The sequence below is a fragment of the Rhinopithecus roxellana genome, chromosome 6 (assembly GCF_007565055.1).
Source record: "Rhinopithecus roxellana isolate Shanxi Qingling chromosome 6, ASM756505v1, whole genome shotgun sequence".
Taxonomy (NCBI): Eukaryota; Metazoa; Chordata; class Mammalia; order Primates; family Cercopithecidae; genus Rhinopithecus; species Rhinopithecus roxellana.
The window spans coordinates 123,049,702-123,073,022 of record NC_044554.1 but is presented as its reverse complement, the minus strand read 5'-3'; the positions used below and the strand labels follow the sequence as shown (position 1 = coordinate 123,073,022).

At 34.1% G+C, this 23,321-nt stretch overlaps 1 protein-coding gene across 2 annotated transcripts in view; it reads right to left on the bottom strand.

Annotated features, from left to right (window-relative positions):
• Positions 1-23,321, bottom strand: part of VPS50 (VPS50 subunit of EARP/GARPII complex) — a 125,195-nt gene that overhangs the window by 99,230 nt on the left and 2,644 nt on the right. For both annotated transcript variants that reach the window (XM_030932465.1, XM_010353153.2), the window contains exons 2-8: positions 18,709-18,777; positions 5,920-6,042; positions 4,759-4,830; positions 2,090-2,143; positions 1,195-1,265; positions 383-500; positions 266-301 (exon numbers count right to left, since the gene is read on the bottom strand). In XM_030932465.1, coding sequence (XP_030788325.1) covers positions 266-301; positions 383-500; positions 1,195-1,265; positions 2,090-2,143; positions 4,759-4,830; positions 5,920-6,042; positions 18,709-18,777 — 543 coding nt within the window. The remainder of the gene's footprint in view (positions 1-265; positions 302-382; positions 501-1,194; positions 1,266-2,089; positions 2,144-4,758; positions 4,831-5,919; positions 6,043-18,708; positions 18,778-23,321) is intronic.

Sequence of the window (23,321 nt, the reverse complement as noted above, 5' to 3'; positions counted from 1 at the left end):
ACAGTTTTTTGTATTTTTTTTTTTTTTTAGTAGAGACGAGGTTTCACCGTGTTAGCCAGGATGGTCTCGATCTCCTGACCTCGTGATCCACCCGTCTCGGCCTCCCAAAGTGCTGGGATTACAGGCTTGAGCCACCGTGCCCGGCCTAAAAGTATTCTTTATATCATAAACCAATTTGAGAAAAATGCACTTCTGAATTTTGCCTGCTTTAATGTTTCTATATAGTATCAGTAGGACCCTAAATTTCCAAAACTCGTTAACTTACCTCCAGCATTTCACTTAACCGTACATCTGTTCTTTGCTGAAAAAACAAATATCAAAGGTAAAATCTGTTTCAACTACAAAATTCAGTTTTAATTTTTTTAAAATGACCCATATATACCAATGTTTTTATAGTTCTCAGAGATTTCAGAAGTCCAATCAGCAACTGACGTTTCCTTTGATTTGCAAGAAGGCCTAAACTAGCTTGAGTAAAACCTTCCTTTGCAATATTCAAGTGTCTGCAAAAGTAAACAATAAATAATTAAAAGTTTTTTATTATAAGAAGAATACTATCCACACAGAACAATTAGGTAAGTAATGAAGCAATGAAATGGATTACTTTTAAAACCAAGGATTTAAACTACTATTTGACAAATGTACTCAATGGCCAGTCTAAACCAGCATTACTCAGAACACCACAAGAAGACTGGTGCCAATTCACAACCTGCTAGTGGTCTGTAACAAAAAATTACAGAAACTGAGAATAGGCACTTAAAACACTTACTGCAAAAGCTGATAGAATAATTATTCTTTGTGACTCAAATAATTTAAAAAATTAAGACTGTATTACATGTCTTTCCTTCTTTATTTCATTTGCCTAGTAATTTGTTTTTATTGCATTTTTTAAAAATCACAGCCTATAATAGATGGGAAATTTTAGAAAGAAAAAAATAGGTCCTTCATGGCAAACAGTTTGTGAAGCACTAGTCTAAATAATACAAAAATAGTAATTTTTTAAAAACCCATAAGTACATTTAGAGATATTTCCCACAAACCCTCTTAGTGTAGTCTTTAGATCATAATACATGTTCGCTTACGGAATGATATTCTAGAAACCACAGCCATAATAAAAATAATTATAAATTATGGATTCCATAGTTATTCTTGAAATATTGTCCAGTGTAAAGAACAAAATATCATCAAAAGCAATACCTTCTGCCATTTGTACAGATAACAGCAGCTAATTGAAGACCTGTCTGCAATGAGGTAACTCTTTCAAGTTCCTACGGAAAGATTAGGTACAGGTTACTGTTGGAGGAATTTTATTTTTCTTTCTTATTTATATAGTACTCTAACAAAAACTCTAGTCAGATTCAAAGAAAATCTGCTTGAAAAACAAAGTAGCAACAAAAATACCTCAACTTGAAAACTGTTAGTATATTTTTCACAAAATTACTTAAAACGACTACTTGTAACTGATTTTCACAAAGACAGATGACAAAATATTTAGTCAGTATTGCTTGTAAGGAAATCTAGACCAACTTGTTGTAGACAGGAATAAACAAATACCAGTGATATGTCTGTTTAAATTTCTACCCAAGAGAACTTCACAAGGTAATTAAAGGATATGACAAACATGATTTCCGTTTACTAAGATGCTTTAACAATGAAAGTCTTCATTTGAACACTGGTAGACATTTCAATGGATTTTGAAGGCTCTGATTTTCTGATGAAAACACAGATTCAGTTAGTTCCAATTTTATCATATTTTAAAGCCAGCTTGTTATATCGCCAATGAGGGGTTAATATTGGTGAATCTATTTGTTTAAATGTTAATGGGAGCAATTTTCACTGGCTCTTCTAAAGTTTGAAAAACCCAAGAGATCACTTTAGAATCATATATAAAAACTCTTCGCTTCTTCTGTCTGGCAAATTACCTCAAATAAAAGAGAAAAATGTACATACATACATACATACACACACACAAACACAGTCAATATGTTGCTACACAATTATTGACAAAAAATACAATATTTTGACAGTTTCAAGTGTAAATCACTCAAACATTTAAAAATTCTACGACAAAAAATAACAAATACTATCCTACCTTTACGTAAGCAGGCTGTTTTTCAAGGATTAAATCTGCCACTTTTTTAGATACCTATAAGAAGATGTAATCAAACAAAGGAAGCAAAAGAACAAGCTTCATGCTTTCTAGGATATTTTATATTTGAATTTTTAAAAGAATATTCCATAGATCTCCCCAATAACTTCTAGAGCAGATATTGGCATACTATGGCCATACACATTTCCCCGGGTTATGAAATTAGTAAAAGAGGTAATACAATAAAGCACATAGCACAGGTCCTGGTCCTTAACAGAAACTCAACAAATGGTCATTATTATTATTAATAATATGAGTATCATTATCTGATTCACCTAATATTAACCAAAAAGTGTAACCATCTTTAAGGGAATAGGATTTGATTGGAAAAGATGAAATTGTTAAGCAGATTTTTAATCAAATGAATTTATGGAGACAATATCTGGGAAAAAGAACTTGCTCATATCCTTTAGATCCTTTATGCTGCCTAAGAAGACAAGCAAGTAGTTTGGTTCTCCACTTCTGAAAAGTTGAAAACATGTTTTTTGGAACGCTATGAAGATATCTAAGGTTGTGTGCATTGTTCCATGAATAATATTAATGTATGCAGGTTAGAAGTATAACGATTTTGAACATGAGGCTCTAATTCCACCATTTCAGGATCCCTGCCAACTTCACTAATAGAGATAGCACATGTAGCATGAAGCAGGACATACAGAAAGTATTTAGGGAATGTTTGCTCCAGAAACACAACTGGCTCCCCTTCTCCAGGCCAACTGAGAACAAAATATTGCACACCTACTACACTACTGCATTAATCCTTTCACATTTTCTTAATCTGCTTCAAGCATCTTTGAAATTATGTAAATTAATTTTTAGATACACTCATTGTTTTTGTCTAGAAAGAGGGATTCCATTAAGGTTAAGAAAATCAAATTGTAAAGGGGTTTTAGACTTCAATTAATGAAGAAATATCAATGTTATCTTAAACATCATTTTAAGAATTCCAAAGGTTCCACAGGATTGTCTAGTAATAGAGAGTACTGGTTCGTGGCCTGTGAGGAACCAGGCTACATAGCATGAAGTGAGTGGCAGGTGAGCAAGCGAAGCTTCATCTGTATTTACAGCCGCTCCCCATCACCTGCATTACAGCCTGAGCTCCACCTCCCATCAGATCAGCGGTGCCATTAGATTCTCATAAGAGCACTAACTCCATCCCTACTGTAAACTGCACATGCGAGGAATCTAGGTTGTGTGCTCCTTTTGAGACTCTAATGCCTGATGATCTGTCACTGTCTCCCATCAGATGGGACCGTCTAACTGCAGGAAAACAAGCTCAGGGATTCCACTGATTCTACATTATGCTGAGTTGTATAATTATTTCATTATACATTATGATGTAATAATAATAGAAATAAAATACACAATAAATGAAATGCACTTGAATTATTCTGAAACCATCCCCACCCCACCCCTGCCAGTCCATGGAAAAATTGTCTTCCACAAAACTGGTCCCTGGTGCCAAAAGAATTGGCAACCACTGCTCTAGAGCTCACATCCCTTCTCCTGCCCAAGACTGCCCTACACAAACACTGCCACCTCCAAGCAGACCCTAGCACCCACTGCGACTTCTGAGTGTAACAGAAAAGTATACCTTCCTTTGTTTGCCAGTTGTATTATTAAAAATCATTATCTTAAATTCAAATGGATACATTTATTACTACTGGTCCTTTTGTTGAAAAAAATTAAAAGACCACATGTTACCATTAATTAATACCTACAGTAGAGTTTAAATTTCATAAAGTAGGTTTAGCCTAACATGAAGAAATTATAGAATCAGAGAATTTTACAGCATTAAAGAAAATTCTTGCATTTTCTTTATTAGGTTACTTAGTAAAGTAACCTATCACTTTACTGATAAATAAAAGGGAGTCACTGAGGTTAAATGATTTACTCAACATCATAAATAAATAGTGACTACAACTCAGACTTTCTGAATCTCAGGGGGACATTTATTCCAAGACAATACTCCATTACAGGGCCAGGCATAGTGGCTTGCAGCTGTAATCCCAGTGCTTTGGGAGGCTGAGACAGGAGAATCACTTAAGCCCAAGTTCAAGACTACCCTGGGCAACATAGTGAGATGTCATCTCTACAAAACATTAAAAAAACAGCCAGACTAGTGGCACATGCCTGTAATCCCAACTACTCAGAAGGCTGAGGTGGGAGGATTATTTGAGTCCAGGAGGGAGAGGCTGCAGTGAGCCATGATCGTGCAACCGCACTCTAGCCTGGGCAACAGAGCAAGACCCTGTCTCAAAAAACAAAAAGGAATACTCAGTTACAAAACTATGGGTAGGGAAATCATATGTGTATGACAAGGAGCCTAAAGGTACTTACTAATCTAAAACAAAGTTCAAAGTTCTTTGATCACATTTAGGATTCCAGAGAGAAAATTCCAAGCTCTAGAAGCAAATCTATCAAGGTAACATAAGGAAAACCATATGCATTAAATTTTTAATATAAATGCATCATTTGAATCAGTCATATTAAATAACAAGATTTGTTTCTATGTTAATTATTAGTTTAAACCATAAATCTGCCAACATTATACCTTTCTGTTGTGTTTCATCTAAAGTCTTGTCAGAAAGAAATTTTTTTTTTTTACTTACCGCAGCTTGCTGTTGTTTCAATTTGTCTCTATACGCCTCTAATTCTTGCAAATTGAGAACAGATGGAAGCTTCTGCAGAAAAAAAATTCATGAATGAAAAGGAAAAAATAAATTGTTTAATTTGGTTTCATTTACCTGGACCCTTCTGACTAGTGAACTACAAACTGTGCATACAAAACAGTGTCACATCCCACTGCCCTCCATGCTGCCTGTTCTCCCAAACTCCCTCCTAGGCTCCAACCACAAAAACCTATACATCTTTAGTACACAGTCCTCTGGTTCCATCCCTCATTCAGCCTTGTTACCTCCACTGCTGCTGCTCTGCCTTCTGAGAAACCCCACTACCACTGAGGACTCCGGACCCTAGGCCAACAGACACTGCTGCCACAGCCTATGTCAGGAGAATGTGAGAAAGTAACTAACCTAACCCCAACTCTACCATCCACAGATATATCTCTATTTGTTTATGACAGAACTCAAAACAGAGTTCTCCTCTGGAATATTACAAACCATAAATACTACTGTGTGACCGTTGTTGGACTACAATATGGATTACATCAGCTTTCAGAGGACAGTATGGGAAACTAACCAAAAAATGCATACCATTGTGTATACAGGGAAACACTCTCAGTCAACTGATTGATGAAACTTCAAACTGAGTTGGGGACTGACTGTGAATAATGCATATAAAGTATATATGCATACGGCATTTGGTTGTATCTAAAACTAAATTTCATTATTCTGGCTTTTGTTAAAGTTCTATAAATTTAAAATGTCAGTATTATAAACACTATAGTATAAGAATTTTTATCATCACTAAACAATTATGTAAATACATATTTTGTAATTAAAAGTTTGAGCTTCTCTAAACATAGACAATATAAAATAGGATAGAAACAGCATACTAACACATTAAATGCTAACAATTGAAAATCAAAAATACAGAAATGTTTCCCTGAATGGCTGTATTTAAAGTTACATTTAAAAAATAATAATTTCATCACCAAACAATGCTGACAGTTGATTTAATCACAATGTGGTAATCACAGACCTATTCTGGTACCAAAAATATATAAATGCCTCAAAAAAGCATCCAAGTCTCACAAATCCAATCACTGAACAAAATACGCCTTAGTTATGTTTTAATGAAATTCTGTTTACCTCCAGTTCATATTTAACAACATCAAACGAATCCGCAGAAAAATATACTTGTTCAATACTATTAATAAGCTCTTGTTCAGCTTGAGGGTCACTTGGCTGTTCTCGAAGTTCCCTGAATTCTTCCTTTAAGAAAAAAAAACAATCATAATTATAGTAATTGTAGCTGTTAAAATTCTACCTGCACGGAAATAAATGATCATTTGTCTTAACAGTCACATCTACCTGCTACAATTCTGACCAAGGAAACAAACCAACAGAAACCAGAAAAGTTCATAGGAAATTAGGAAATAGCCAACCATTAACACTAACAACTAGGGAAGAAAACTAGCCAGTTTGAACATTCAGATTTTATCCTCAATTGCTTGCATGTCAAGAAGGTTGAAAAAAACGCTAATATTCAACAAAAGAAAAAAAAGTGACTACCTAAACCTATCATACATACATATGACAGATATATACATTTTACATTTAGAATATTTAATAACATTCTAAAATCTGTCTCACAACAGATAATAAGGGAAGAACACCTCCAACAACTTCTGGGTCACAATCAACTTTGGAGACCTGAGCAGAAGACATCAACTCTGCAAAAAAAATCTCAGCACTCACCTAAGAAACAGTGGCTCCAGAAAAGGTTCACAAATTTAGTTCTGTAATTCTAAGAAGCTTCCTTCAAAGTGGATTGCTGTTACAATTAATGATCTGATTATGAACCCAAATTTCTGTATATGATAAAATGTTTTCTTTCTAATGATACAGAATGGAGGTTATGTGGATTTGAAGAAGAGCCTGACAAACAAATCCCTAAACCCAATGTCAGCATCCATATCCTATGCAATTTCACTGCACAATCAGATAAAGCTTCAGTTAACTAGTAAATTTTTACAATTCAGATACCCACTCCCCTGCCACACTAGTTAATCAAGACATTATTATAGACACATAACAAGTTAGCCATTTGATTTTTAATTCAAATTAACCTCAAATACATTTATATACACAAAAACTACTGTTTTAAGTCATTTTACAGTAATTAAAATAACACAAAAATACTAAGGAAATACACGAAAATTATCTGGTCAATTAAAGAACAATATATTTTTCTTTTTTCTTTTTCTTTCTTATTATACTTAGAGTTCTGGGGTACATGTACAGAATGCATAGATTTGTTACTAGGTATATAAGTGCCATGGTGGTTTGCTGCACCCATCAACCCGTCATCTACATTAGGTATTTTTCCTGATGCTATCCCTCCCCTAGCCCCCACCCCTCAATAAGCCCTGGTGTATGATGTTCCCCTCCATGTGTTCTCATTGTTCAACTCCCACTTGTGAGAACATGCAGTGTTTGGTTTTCTGTTCTTGTGTTAGTTTGCTGTGAATGATGGTTTCCAGCTTCATCCATGTACCTGAAAAGGACATGAACTCATCCTTTTTTATGGCTGCATAGTATTCCATGGTGTATATGTGCCACATTTTCTTTATACAGTCTATACTTGATGTGCATTTGGATTGCTTCCAAGTCTTTGCTATTGTGAATAGTGCCGCAATAAACATACGTGTGCATGTGTCTGTATAGAATGATTTATAATCCTTTGGGCATATACCCAGTAATGGGATTGCTGGGTCAAACGGTATTTCTAGCTCTAGATCCTTGAGGAATTGCCACACTGTCTTCCATAATGGTTGAACTAATTTACACTCCCACCAACAGTGTAAAAGCATTCCTATTTCTCCATAACCTCTCCAGCATCTGTTGTTTCCTGACTTTTTAATGATCGCCATCCTAACTGGTGTGAGATGGTATCTCACTGTGATTTTGATTTGCATTTCTCAAATGACCAGTGATGATGAGCTTTTTTTCATATGTCTGTTGGTTGCATAAATGTTTTCTTTTGAGAAGTGGCTGTTCATATCCTTCGCCCACTTTTTGATGGGGTTTTCTTTTTCTTGTAAATTTGTTTAATTTCTTTGTAGAATCTGGATATTAGCTCTTTGCCAGATGGATAGATTGCAAAAATTTTCTCCCATTCTGTAGGTTGCCTTTTCACTCTGATGATAGTTTCTTTTGCTGTGCAGAAGCTCTTTAGTTTAATCAGATGCCATTTGTCTATTTTGGTTTTTGTTGCCATTGCTTTTGGTGTCTTAATCATGAAGTTTTGCCCAGGCCTATGTCCTGAATGGTACTGCCTAGCTTTTCTTCTAGGGTTTTCATGGTTTTAAGTCTTATGTTTAAGTCTTTAATCCATCTTGGGTTAATTTTTGTATAAGGTGTAAAGAAGGGATCCAGCTTTCAGTATATGGCTGGCCAGTTTTCCCAGCACCATTTATTAACTAGGGAATCCTTTCCCCATTGCTTGTTTTTGTCAGAGATCAAAGAACAGTATATTTTTCAAATAGAGACATTCTAGATTATTTTATTGTGGGGCATATTTTTTATTTGTAAAAAGAGCCCTGCTCAGATATCTTTTAGAGTTTAACTTACATGTTGCATTTGTAAAATTAACTATAAAATTATTCCCTATTAGTAATTTCAAGCTAAAAAAATAGAACAAATCTAAAACTCAAGAAAATAGTTGACTGTTTAAATATAAATTCCAATAAACTTAAAAGAGAAGGCAAACTCATAAATATCAAACCTGCATAATCAAAAATGTTTGGAAAGGAAAAATCCCTCTTCTGTACTAACTCATAAAATACACTGAGAAAAAAAGGTCAGTGACATAGCCATCACTAAGTCAGCCTGCAATCAGCTACTATGAGTGCAGTAAGAAATCCGGGGTCCTAACAGTGGGAGCTACATTCCCAAAGGGGTTTATCTACAACACATGAATCCATTTAGCACCCTGGACAGTGGTGCTGTCACACAGACTTGGTTAAAACTCACAGGTGTGGAAGGGAAGGTTACCAACTAGCCTATCAAAAGGCAGCCTCCGTGCATCCAATGGAAATATGAAATGAAAGTGAGACATGAAATGGAAGAGGAGGTCTGAACTTCCTGGCAATCTCTTTCCCTAAAAGTCCACAGACATTTGAAATACCAGCTTCAAATACTGTAAGCTAAGGGAGGGGAGGAAATAAGGCCCAAGTGAGGACATGGCAACATTGCCTCCCTAGGAATTCTGCAGTCTGCAGTAATATGAGCAAATAAATCCAGGTGATATCATTCAAGACAAAATATTTGAAGATTACAAAAACTGTTATGATTTTTTTAATCAGAAATAGAGCCAAGCTAGAAACTAAAATAGACTGCAATGATTGAGTACTTTCAAAATAAAGCATAAATGTCAATGACATATAACACCATGCTGAGGTTCTCCATATAGTACCTAACTGATTAATAAGAAGGTAAAGATACTCAGATTTTTAGCTGCAATTCCATTATTAACCCTCAGCAACTTAGTCTCTTCATGCCTAGTTTTGTTTTTTTTTTTTCCACCTGTAAAGGGCAAACATGCATTCTTTCTCTCTCTTTGTGTGTGTCTCTCTCTGTCTCGGTCTCTCTCAAAATGACAGTGAAACAAATATCCAAATTTATTAAGAAAGCCAAAGAAAAAAACATAATTTTAAGTATCTCACAAGTGTACATTTCAAAAACATGATGACTCTGTAAAAGGAGTACAATCTGTATATGCATGTCAAACGCTATTCTTTCCTAAAGAACTAAGCAATTAGTATCACAGAAAGCATACAACCCCATATAATTTCAAAGAACTGACATGGAACACCTGACACTCTGAAGTGTAAGAAACCTGGACTAAGGAAAGGAATAAAACCTAGAAAATTAGAAAAAGAAACGTAGCATACAAAACAGAATTAAACCTAAAACAAATACCCCCATGTAACATTATTTCCCTATAAAATATCCTTTCCTTTAAAACAATTTCATAGCTTCTATGTGAAAATATACATCTGAACTGGAATTTATTCAAACCCCCTTCTGACTAGAATCCCGATCACCATGTTCTTTTTAGTCCCACTGAACTAGCAGTCTGTAAAGCTCTGCTTCTACCTAATCATTGTCTAAACGTTTCATCGCTGTTAGGGATGCCTGCTCAATCAGACTGTACACTTCTTGAGAACTGAGATTTCTCTTCATTCTGCATCATGTTGCTCCACAGTGCCAAGGCACACCGTAGATAGTAATCACTGATCAAACTAAAATTAATTTACAGTTAATTGCCAAAAAAATAAATATAAGACAAAAGGAAAGGAAAAGACAGTATGTTCTTGTTTCAATAGTCAAAATTTTCCACAAACTCTTAGTAAAACATTTCTTTATTTTAATTAGAGATAACAATGTGAACTGATTTAGGAATATTTTATACATGTAAGTAAGAAAAATAAACAGAAGCAACCAGATTGCATATTCTTAACACAATTATTCCATAATTTAATAGAAACTGACTTCCTAGGGTGGGAGATGTACAAAAATACACAATTCTTCACCTAAAATAGAACCAATACATAGGTGTGAGGCCAAATTTTACATAAACAAAACAAACAAAAGGTTTCCTATTTAAAAATTACAAGGCAAAATTGGGGAAAATGAATACCAAATGAAACTTCTTATACCATATTTAAACATGTGATTTAAGAAAAAAATTATAATAATCTTAGACATTCAAACTAAGTCTGGGATAAAATATTTCAGCCTTAAAAATGTTTAAAACATTTTTATAATAAATTTTATGTCACATAGTAATTAATAAATACATAGTCACATTAACAGTGATATAAATGCTCTCTAAAACTTGAAAATCCAAAAATAATTTGTTAACAACTACAGGCTACCAAATGTGCTGCCACACAACTTGCTGTCAATGGTAATCAACTAAGCAAAAAGTATATCAGCGTCACCCCAGAATTACAGCTGGATAAAAAACTACAATTAAAGTAATGAATTGGAATAACAAAAAGGAGAAAACAAAAGCATAAAAGGTAAAAAATGAATAAATCAAATCTCTCTCCCATACTATCATCAGAAACTAACCTGCCTACTTTCAAAGCTCTATAATCTTATCTTTCCCCCCCCAAAAAAAAATTCCATTTAACAATTTTTTAAATTCCCACTATGTAAACATTTCCCATACTAGGTCATACAGGAACACAAATGAGTAAAATATAGCTCTTCCCTCAAACAGTTAAGTAATAGGAAGGATCAGACGAATAAGTAAGAAATGACAAAGCACGGCAGAACATAAGGGTGATGCAAAAGGAAGGCATCAGACAGTGGGTTCACATCTGATGGAAGAGGTGGCATTTGGAAAATATGAGAGAATAGGTAGAATTTCAGATTTAGACATTGGGGGAATAGGGTTACAAATATAAAGCAAAGCAAAAGTAAAAATATTGAATCGGGAAAGTGCACAACAGGTTAAAGCAATAAAGGGTGGCTTCCGCAGGATAGAAAAATGTCACAAGGGAGAGCCTGCATTGTACGCCAAGAGACAAATGCAACAACTGAGATTTGTATAAATTCAATATATTTTTTATATATTAGAACCATATTTTCTTCACTAAAAATAAAACATCTTAACACATATCACTGCCTCAGGTGCTTTATCAAAAACAGGCATAAATATTCAATATTTTCTTAATGTAATAAACCAAGCAGAATTCAATGTTTTAGAGGCTGTGTTTTTCCGGCAGTCACAACACGCAATAAGGTTGCATATAATACCACCCAGTCTATTTTTCTATTTTGATCATGTCTGAGATAAAGCTACATGACCATGCACATAAATGTACATCAGAAATGTAACTTTATGAAAAATGAAGAAAAACAATCACAGTAGAGATTTAAGTCAACATCTTTGATTTAGCCAAGGTACTTTTCCTCACAATACAACAAAAAAGATTTTATGGGAATTGGGGCTTCAGCTCTATAAAACAATTTGAGCCCTCAAATGTAAGGCATTATAATACACTCCCAGTACGTTTATGGTTTCTAAGGAACTAGACTATAACTTTGCCAAGAAATTTTCCACTTAAGAGTTCCTCACTCAAGGGATGGTATTCAAGTTTAGGAGGAAAAAAAGAGAGACTACTAATTTTGTATTTAACCACTACTTTTAAATTATCTAAAATATCACACTAATTAAAACTACTAATCCAAATTCAGGGCTCTTCTATTCACTTTTATAAAAAGTTAGTTATGACAGCTTAACAGTTTTCCTTACCATTACTAAATTCAATATTTTCTGCAATTTTGAAAAGTAATTTAACCTAATTTCTAAACCCACATAACAGCTTGGAATCTCATTATCTTCAATACTAGGTTTTTATTCAAACAAAAATATGAATGCAAATCTTCACTTCATAGGTCAGATTTTAAAACTCTGCTAAAAATATACAGAAAAATGAAATGCACACCAACTCCTCTCTCTGTACGTAGCTCACTAGACCACAGTTCATATTATACACCTGATTATATAACTCAGTGGCAGAAATTAGTGCTTAAATAGCTGATTATATAACTCAATGGCAGAATGCAGTGTATGTACATGTGTATGTTGGGAAGGAAAGAGAAATTTTGCAAGCATGATTTGGGGTTTGCCACAGCAAATCCCTTATCAAAGACTTTTTTTTTACTGTTTGCATTTCTTCATTCGTCAATAAAAAAAATCTATTCTGTTATAGGGAAAACAGATGCTATAACCTTACCAAAGTTAACATCATGTTAGGGCTCTAACTGAAAGCAAAAAAAAAAAAAAAAAAAAAGTGTTTAGTCACCAAAATCTAAAACAGAGCTAAAAGTAAGGACAAAACATGAAGTTTTCAATATTCAGTCAGTATTACAACAGTCATAAATCACTGAACAGAAATAAATTTTATCTCTTTCCAAATGAAACAGGATTCAAAACTTATTTCAAGATCACAGATACCCTAAAACCATATGCCACATAAGTTTATAACGAATTGTCAGATGTCTGATTACGTGAGGAAATGGCACATTCTCCTAAAATCCCACTAGAACAACAGTAATAATCCTTCAAAGATTCCTGGTTCATCAGTTTCTGTGTGTGTTTTAAATAAACTTATCTTTTAAAGCCTACCCCGTTTTTCTTCAGGCTTTTAGTGCCATCTTGTGGAATACTATTGAAGTTACAATTTAAAAAGACGTTTTGGGCAAAATGATTTATAGAACATTTTAATAAAAGGTTATTGGATCACATTTTAATCCAGCTTTATAACACAATCAAGTGATTAAGATGATGTATTTTAATGTGTGCCAATGCCTGTCCTTTCTGGGGCTAACACTGAAGAAAAGATATATCATAAATCAAGATATATGGAGAAAAATCCAGTGTGTACATCTTAATTTTGTTTTTCTTTTGTTTTCAAACATCTCATCAGACACTTTCTCTAAAAGATAATAATACTGTCTAATCTGAGAAAAGACAACATCACAGCACCTTCAATCCCAGTGCCTTTTACAGGTTCTTCCACTTTCCAAATCCAATAAAATCATCAATCTCAAATTCTGCTTTTTAATGTCCTTCCAATGTAACCCTTCTCCATTTCCTATACCTTATGTTCCTTTTTTCTTCTTAATCAGTATCCTTGTTCCCAACCTCTACTCAACAACTTAAACTATAATATTTCTTTAAAAAATTAATCACCAACTCTAAAAGATCCTGAATATACTTCATCTATTCCACATCCTCTCCTAGCTGAACTCTATTGTGCCTCTACTCCTCTGCAATTATCTATTTTTGCTTGTCTCCCCGACTCAGGTTGAGTTAGGAACAGTCTTGTACCTCTTTGTATCTTCAATGATTAGTAACTGCCTGGTTCCATAAGTGTTTGCCAAATGGACTGTATGAACTTATATGATTGCTATGAAAGAAGGGTTAAGAATCTCAAAGCATCTGAAGCTATGAGAAGCATAATTTCATTAATGGTTCAAGGGAACACAACTAAATACCGTTGGCCATGAGCACCTAAGAAAAACTCTTAAATGATTTTGCAGATCCATAGTTAGAGCCTTCCTTAGAACCACCTGCAAAAGACACCTGTCCTAAATGATACCTAATTCTAAATTGAAAGTCTTTATCATAATCTCTAAATAAAGTCTCCTAGTCATAAACCTCAATACTAATCCTCTCTGATATAGACACCAATATGCAAATCTTCTAACAAAAACTGCTCAAAAAATTCTTTAGAATGTATATTTCTTCTATCATATTCCCCCTACAAAAATCACAATATAGAAACTATAAAACATTCGAGCTACAAGTACTGTAAAAAAGTCATCTAGTTCAATAGCATCTTTTCACAAATGAAGAAACTGAGGCACAAAGCATTAAAATGACTTCCTTTCAACAAGCTGAATGTTTAAGTCAATACTTGAACCTATGTCTCTTGACTGTGATTCAAGCACACTTTCCACGAATTTTGGTAAAACTGTAAACCAAGCTCTGCAGTTAGCATGTGGTTTTAGGATTCTTTTAATGGATTTTAAGAAGTCAAGTCAAATCGGTTTATCTGATTTCACAGAGGTACTAGAAACTCTAGAAAACATTCTGCTCAAATTCCTAGAATGCATATAAGCAGAAATGCTTCAGAGTAGGCGGGTACTCAATAAATACTTGTTGAATGGATGAAGTATAAAATATTTAAACAAATATATTCTCAAATGTTGACTGCAACATTTATTTTGTCACTTCATACTATATTTTTCTTTCATGAAAAAAAATCAAAAGTAAACCAATTAATAGTAAAGACAGTTGAATCCCATTACTATTTATGAGTTAATTAAATTGAGGACAAGAAAAGTCTTATCATTAAAGAATACTATGAGGAGGCAACGTTTCAGTAAAAATTCATAAAACAATATTAGTATCAATACTCTTTTTCAGGTTCATATTGTGCCACTGTGAAAGTACTATGGAAAGTGTTTATTAATAAAGGTTGGATGTAGATTTATAAGGTTCTGAATACTAGTATTTTTACTTTTTAATCTGGGTTCAACAAATACTCTCAAACACAGTCCTACTAAGTTCTATAACTAATAACATTTTGGCTCTGACTACTATCATATATTATAATAAATACTAGCTTTATTCTTAATTCTTGTAACCAATTAAGTAAAATACATTTCATGTTTAAATGGATAACAAGCTTAGAAAATGCTACCTAATTTCTTATATCTTTACCTCTGCATGAAAATCCCACTAATTTGAAATATAACAATCTATTTCGAAGAATGAAATTTTAGGTCATTCTATCTTATCCTACAAAAGTTCTCGGTAAAACTTTCAAACTATTTTTTAGAACAGTTCCTCCATTTCCTGTTGCTCCATTGTTAAGATAATATTCTCATCTTGGCCAATGGTTCACAAACCTGGCTCCACACTGGAATTACCGCGGAATCTCTAAATATTACTGACACTTGCCTCCACTCAAAAATGGTAATTTAATTGGAATTGGCCATGGCCTGGGGACTGTTGATTCTAAATGTACAGCAAAGTTTAGGCACCACTGATCTTAGCACTGAGCTATTTAAGCTAAAATTCCTGAAATCTGTCTAAAAGTGTCCTTTCCTCTAGCAAGTTCTGAAAAGAACCTTAAATATTTTCTACTTTTCTATACTATTTTATCCACCCAAATTCCAAATTTCTAGTATACAGATTACTACTTGACTTGCATCTGCTCTTAAAATGGGGCACAGAATCAGATTGTCTATAAAATGCAGAAATTGTACCAGATAGTTTCTATAGTTTCTTCCCACTTTGAATTTATATAGTTCTAAAATAAATAAATAAATAATACCATCTGGCTTATCAAGCACACCTAGTGACCTTCAACTCTCCTTCACTACACTCATTTTTCTAGCAAGTTGAAGCACATAAAATTTGCCAATACTTGACCATTTTAAACTTAAACAGCCATGATTTATCCTAATATTTTTCTCCTACTTATCCTTTATACTAGAACGTTTTCATGTAACAGAACCCAAACTAACCTATTTCTTTCTTGAAAATGCCACTGAAATATCAATTCTCTGTCCCAACTTAGAAAGACATTATGAAAAGAAAGGAGACCATTCCTGAAGACCAGGGAAATGTTTTTTAAAAGTTGTACTTACACTTATGAGTGAGGCAGACCTATTAAATGAAGTTAATGTTTATAAGTTTTCCATATAAAAATTTATAGTGACTACTTAAATAGCACAAATTGTTAAGTTCAAAGAATACTCCCCTAAGCAAAACTAATGGGTACCTTGCTTTTTAAACCTAGAATATACTGTGAGAATTTTCTATGTAACATATATATATAACTAAATTAAAAACCCAAGCTTCCAAATAATTTCTAGAGTATAATACCATTTTAAAAAGGTTGGGGAGGGAGAGTAGAAAAGCTATACTGACTACTTCCTGTAAAATAACTGCCAATTTCAAAGAGTTTATCTCATCGCCCTATTTCCTTCACAGTATTCTAATTTGTAATCTCCTTACCCCTGGCTTGAATGTAAGTAAGCTCTCTGACAACAGGGAAGTTTTGGCTTTTGGAGAGAACTCTTGTCTTTTCACTGCTATACTGCTAATCCCTAGGAAGTATCTCTAGCACATAGAAACTCAATAAATTTGTTGAATATGCATAGGGAAAAGACCAGTAGGCAATGTTAACCTTGACAGTGTTGGTGATTTTTGTGATTTTTTTTTTGTTGAGATACCTTTTTCTGTTTATCATGTTTTCTGTTTAGACTATACATTAATTTTATATTTAAAGCAAAGGTTACTTTAAAATAATCATTTGAATTAACATTTTCCATTTTGTTAAAATGCTTTTAATCTTAATTTTAAAAGATCTTAAGTAAAGATCTTTTTCAATGACATCAAGAACTAGCAGCAACATTAATTTTAAAGCAATTACATAAAAATAAATCATTAAAATATATGTGTATGATCTAAGTATAAAGTCATATCTACACTGTGAAAAATACTAAACATTACAGTTACATCAAGCTATGCTGTGTAGGGAATTTCTGAGTATGAGTCTTCTTAACTCTTGGTATCAGTACTGACTTCAAACCTTATCCAAAGATTCAGTTTACTGACTGGAGCTTTGCCACTCTCTGGACCCAGCACTCTTATGTTCTCAGAACTACCCAGAAAGAAGGCAGCAGCTCTATTCACCCTCCATCATTTGTTATGCTATAAGAGAACACAGAAAAAAACAAACAGGCAGATGAAGCTTGTAGGGATTTCTTAGTGTAAGGTTAAATGTAAGCTTACAGCATCAATACCTTTTTTACTATTAACTGTTTTATTATTTAACTAACTTAGCTTCTTAGTATGTGCTTAAGAGACCAGTGCTTTAGGCTTACTCTTCACCTGAACGATTTATATTTGCTGACCTTTTGATCCCAGACTGGCCACTCCACCCAAGGCCAGTTATCCTAAAAGTACAGACAGCACTGGTCACTGATGGAGTTGGGGGTGTAGAGTCAATAAGAAGACTGTGTAATGAGATCACCATAAATTCACTACCAACCACTACTGAGAAAACATTATGGCTCATGGTGGAAATGCAACAGAAAGTTCTTATTAAGACAGTCATGTATTTTTTTAAAGAGGTTCACTCATCAATTTAACATTGATTCTGCAATATGTAATACAATCGAATTAAAGGTATGTTCATAATGCATGATCACCTTTTTCTTAAGTCAAAGAAATAAAGAGAATTATTGTCAATTAGGATTTATAGCTATCTCTTATTTCCCAATCTTTTCATGGTCAATAATTTTTAATAACATTATACAAAACTATATGGAATGCTTTTTTTAAGTTTTTGTCTGAACCATTTCATGCAAAAGAGTTGGTTATAATTTTATTGCATTTGGAGAATACGTTTGGGTCTAACCCAAAATAAAAGCAATACAGTAAGTACAAAATTCACTTGAGCAGGCAAGGCACCTGAAAGAGATGAGAAATCATCCTCCTAAGGAGCTGACACTGAGGTGTAAGGAGAGGCCTTAAACTGCTGATCAAAAGAAGCACGCCCTGTGTTTTCAAATGCCTGATGCAGAAAACAAACAGTATTTTCACGTGTCACTCTCAAATTAAAAAAATACAAAAACAGACATTCAGAAATGCCAACTTAATGTGATGGAGCAGCTATTCACATGGGCAGCTCCCACCAGCAACACTCCAGAAAAACAGCAGGGATTTAACAATACTTAATAATTCTGAGGGGAATCCAGCTAGCTTTCAAATAACCTATATAAAATTTGTAAACTGAGAAATTCACATGAATATCAGACAATTAAAATCTAAAATTCCTACAATCTAGGAGATAAGTTATACAATTCAGTATAAACACTATGGTTTAGATGTTTATTGAATAACCTCTGCTCCACAACAAAAATATATTCACGATTTTTGGCACAGTGTTAAGAGTATAAAAAGTCAGTAGTCAATTATTTCGTTTTATTTCTATAAATTACAGCAGATAAATCAATGAGTGTGTGTGTGTGTGTGTGTCTGTGTGTGTGTGTATACACACATATATAACTGCTTTCAGGCTAAGAATTTAATATAATAAATTCCAAATTTGTCAAGTTTGCATTTTTTGCTTTGCTATAATGAATCATACATACTGCATCCCAATGTGTAATGGAACAAGCTCTACACCTACTGTACAATAAAAATTTACCTAGCTTATCTTAACCACCATCTGCCTGTGGGAAAGAAAAGCTTCTGTGAATCAATTATTATGATCCAGAGGCAACCATATTTTCTTAAGGAAATAAAAAGTCACGCTCACACATGTAGATCAATACCTTTCCAGGGACCCGGAGACTCTCTATGGCACCAAGATCATTGAGGCTTTCTTGAGGGCTTTTCAGACCCTTAAAAAAAATAAGATAAGGAAAATTTTAATCACGCTGAAGAATTATAAAAGGATAGAATAAACCTACTGAAACAGAAATGACCACTTTAAAAATAGAAATTTTCCTGCTTCAAAATATGGAACACACATTCTAAAAGTAATCATCATTTAACACATATAGTACTATTACTAAAACAGAGAATGATGTACTTCTGGTATTTTAAAATAAAAGAGTATTATACAGCAATTTTACAACTAATGGTGGAAGTCTAAGTCATCTATGATTTAAAAACAGCCAAAAGTAAAGAAACTTAGATAACAAAAAGCATTCTATACAAGCACTTGTATATACAATAATAATTACTAAATCAATCAGGAAAAAAGTCCAAGCAATAGTATTATGATTTACAAATACAATATGCTAACCAACTAAGCTAACATATAAGTAATCCCTTCATTTTACTTGATTATTTCCCACCAATATATCTAATTCATGCTGCATAAATTAAGATTGAAGTCTCATATCTCACTGTCTTTTACCTGTCCTTTAGTTCTTTGGTGCCCTGTACTTTCTATATTCACATCAACTGAGGGATTCTGAAAGCTTTATCTGTACCAGGGGAAATTATTAAAATAGAAAGAAATCAGCAATTTGCATTTTCTTTAAAATCCTCTTTTTAAAAATAGACTATTCAAAGCAGACATTTAAGATCCCTGCAATATTAGTTTTTAGGCAAAATTAGCTATTATTAATTTGAGGAGAGATTGATGATACAAATTGTCCTTTAGGTGCCCTATATTGAGGGTCCTTAGTAACCAAAATACATGCTATGCTTATGTTGACTACTTGAGACTTAGAGCAGAGCTTGCTTATCTTTAAACTATAGAGATGTGTATTTTCTCTTCCCTGTTGTAAAATAGCACTAGTCATATCTACACTTTTTTATTACAAAGTGCTCTGCCTCAACCCCAAGTCTTTCATTACCCCCAGAATATCTAGCCCACCCACTCTTCTCTCCCCTTCTCCCTCTCTTAGACACACTTACCACTCCAAGAAATGAGAAAGCAATACACCACTTTCAGAATTACCTCCTCCACAGTCTTCCTAAATCCCTAAGCTTCAAAGAACACAGTATTTCTCAGTATAACCCTTGGATCATGACCATCAACATCACCCAGGGAATTCGTTAACAGTAAGATTCGTAGGCCCTAAAATAAACCTAATGAATAGGTTTCTCTGGATTTGGACCAGGAATATGTATTTTCCAAAACAATACCTCAGCAAGACATCTTCCAAGACAATACCTCAGCCAAAGTAGTAAAGCTTTAAATTTTAAAGGTATCTTTCTCTTCCAAACTTTAAGTCCTAAGGAAAGGGAGAGGCAAAGTCCTATTTGCCTCTGTAGCCCAGTGGTTAGCAAAGTTCCAGAAACAGAATAAACAACAAAGAAATGAGTAAATTATTAGGTAGAAGTCATTGGTCAGGTTCCAATCTCCAACAAATTAGCACATTGTTCCCATGGGAATATGTAATTGATTGCAAAAAAATTTCTAGGAATACTTGCTGGAAAAAGAAAGGCCTAATGAGGTTTAATATGCCTTTCAATGAGTGAGGGAGAAAAAATACGTTACTAGTCTTGGGCAGTTTGTTCTTCCCTGTCTTGAATTCTTACCAACAGTCATGAGGGAACAGCATCAAAAGTGGTAAAGAAGGCAAGGCTGAGCTACCAAACTACACTTCTAAATACATTATATACACACATATGAAAGTAAAACTTCCCAATCTGATTCCAAATCATGACCACCCCTAAAATATATTTTTAAAATGTAATTGACATGTCTTTTAAACAAACATTTTTCAAAGTACACATGCTCCTAGACTTACAAATTGGGTTATGTTCCAATAAACCCATCATATGAGAACATATGGAAACATACAGAAGAAAACAGACACTGAGACTGCCTGGGGGTGGAGGGTGGGAGGAGACAGAGGATCAGGAAAATAGCTAATGGGTACTAGGCTTAATACTTGGGTGACAAAATAATCTGTACAACAAACCCCTGTGACATGAGTTTACCCATATAACAAACTTCTATAGGTACCATTGAACTTAAAATAAAAAAATTTTTAAAACCCATCTTAAGTGGAAAATACATTTAATAATCTCAATAAAATCATCATAAACTCAAAAATTCATTAAATGAAACCATAGTAAATCGGGGACCATCTGTATAGATTTGCTTAACTAATCTAACAGAAATCCCTGAAGAAATATATCATATTTAATTTCTCTTTCCCCAGCGCTACTCTGTAAAGAAACCAATGCCTGCATTGTAAATGTGATATATACCAGTATCTAGAAAAAGTAGTCACCACATAACAGTTCAATACCAATACACGGCAAATTTCTGCCAAATGTACAAAATAAAAGTAATACAAATTGAAAATCTGTGTACATGTTAAGAGGATGTAGAGGGAAGTGATTATAGTAATGGGCTCTGAAGCAAACCACTTGAGTTTGTATCCTGACTTTCTTGCTGTGGTTTTGAACAACTTATCTATCCTTTTTGTGCATTATATTCTACGATCATTCATAGGCTATTATAAGAAGTAAAAGAGGTAATGTATATGAGAAGCCAAAAATACTGTCTCATATATCTCAAGCATTCTGTGATGATTAACCCTAATTCTTAATATTTTATGACAGAAATGTTTTCCTTTTATCAAAACAGAAATGAAGAATTACATAAATGTCTCAAAGCACATCTGACATTCAACTGTACTTTAGATCTTCAACACTTTATCAATTTTATAAATTTCTACTAACAAGTGAAGTCATTCTTATTTTATCTTCATCTCTCTAAAGCATGAAGTCATGGTTTTAACTGCAGTTCTCTGCCTTTATTAAGTTAAAACTTTGATGCTAATCATTTACCACTATTTGATTTTCTTTTGTATTTGATTTTTGTGTTGATAATTCCCCAGTTCAGACATATAGAAAATTCATCATAAATTAACACTTACCTCTGCATTTCGTTTACCCAAATCAGATTAACATTTCAGACTACTTCAGTTATGTCTACATTAATCCTCATTTTCCATTTATGAAACCAGCAACTATGTCTTATCCATCAAAGCAGCATCTGTGATGATTTGTGTTTCCTTCTCTTTCAGCAAAACTCAAGTGTTTACACCCAGTCCCTAATTTCTCTCCCCCTATTTTCTCCTGAACCCATTCTAATCAGGCTTTCCTCCCCACAACTTGATGAAAACTGCTGTAGTTGGGGCACCAAGGACCTCCATGCTGCTCAATCCAAAAGCACATTTCTCATTCTCACTCTCACCTTACTTGACCAATCTTCAGCATTTAACACAGCTAATCACTCCTTACTCCTTTCAATTCTTTACTTGGCTTCAAGGCACTCTTCTAGGTTGTTCTCTTTATCACACATTCATGCAACAAATATTTATTGAGCATCTGCTATATTCCAGGTGCCATTCAGGAAGCTAAAGACTTCTTACCTCACGAGCTACATGTTCTCATTCTGCTTTCCTGGATCCACTGCTTCCCCCTGAATTTTTAACACTGGATTCTCAAAAGCTCCAACCTTAGATTCTTTGTATATCTACACTCATTCCACTGTGATCTTAACCAGTTTATATGCAATCTACATGTTTGTAACTCCCAGAGTTTTAGCTATACCCTGGATTCGCCCCATAAATTCAGATTCATCTGGCCAACTGCCTACTGTATCTCTCCAGTTGAATATTTAAGAGGCTGTCAAATTAACAAGTACAAAAACCATGTCCCTTCCCTCAATCTGTTCCTCCCTCAGTTTTATCCATCCGAGGAAATCACAATTACATTCTTCCAATTGCTGGGGCCAAACTATTTTGAGTCATCCTTAATGCTTCTCTTTCCCTCACAGCCCAAACCCCATCTGTCAGGAAATTCTGTCACCTCTACATTTACAGCATATTCACAATCTGACCTCTTTGAACACTTCTACCACTAGGGTAGAAGGCCTACACCCACCCTCTCACCTGGATTACCATAGTAGCCTCATCACTGGTCTTCCTGGTTTTGCTCTTTTCCCCTCTTCAATCTATTCTTAAAACATGGGTCAGAATGGTCTGTCTGAAGTGTTATGTCTGATTATATCATTCCTCTATTTGCCATTTCACTCAGAATGAAAGCCATGATCTTGCTATTACCTATAAGGTACTATATGATCTAGCTTCCTGCCCTCAGTCATCTAACCTTATCCCGACCTCATCTCCCACTACTCTTCTCCTCACTCACTTCACCCACACTGGCCACTTGCAATTTCTCAAACAAGCTCCTGCCTCAGGCCCTCTGCATTTGCCTTTCCTTCCATCAGAAATGCTCCTTCCCAAATATCCACATCACAGAGTTCACTTCCTCACTCCCTTTGGGTCTTTTTATATTACCTTCTCTGTGAGGCCTTCCATGACCATCCTATCTAAAATTATAAGTGACCTCAAATCGCCAACAATTCCCAGGACTTTCTATCCTCTTTTCCTCTACAGTGTTTATCACC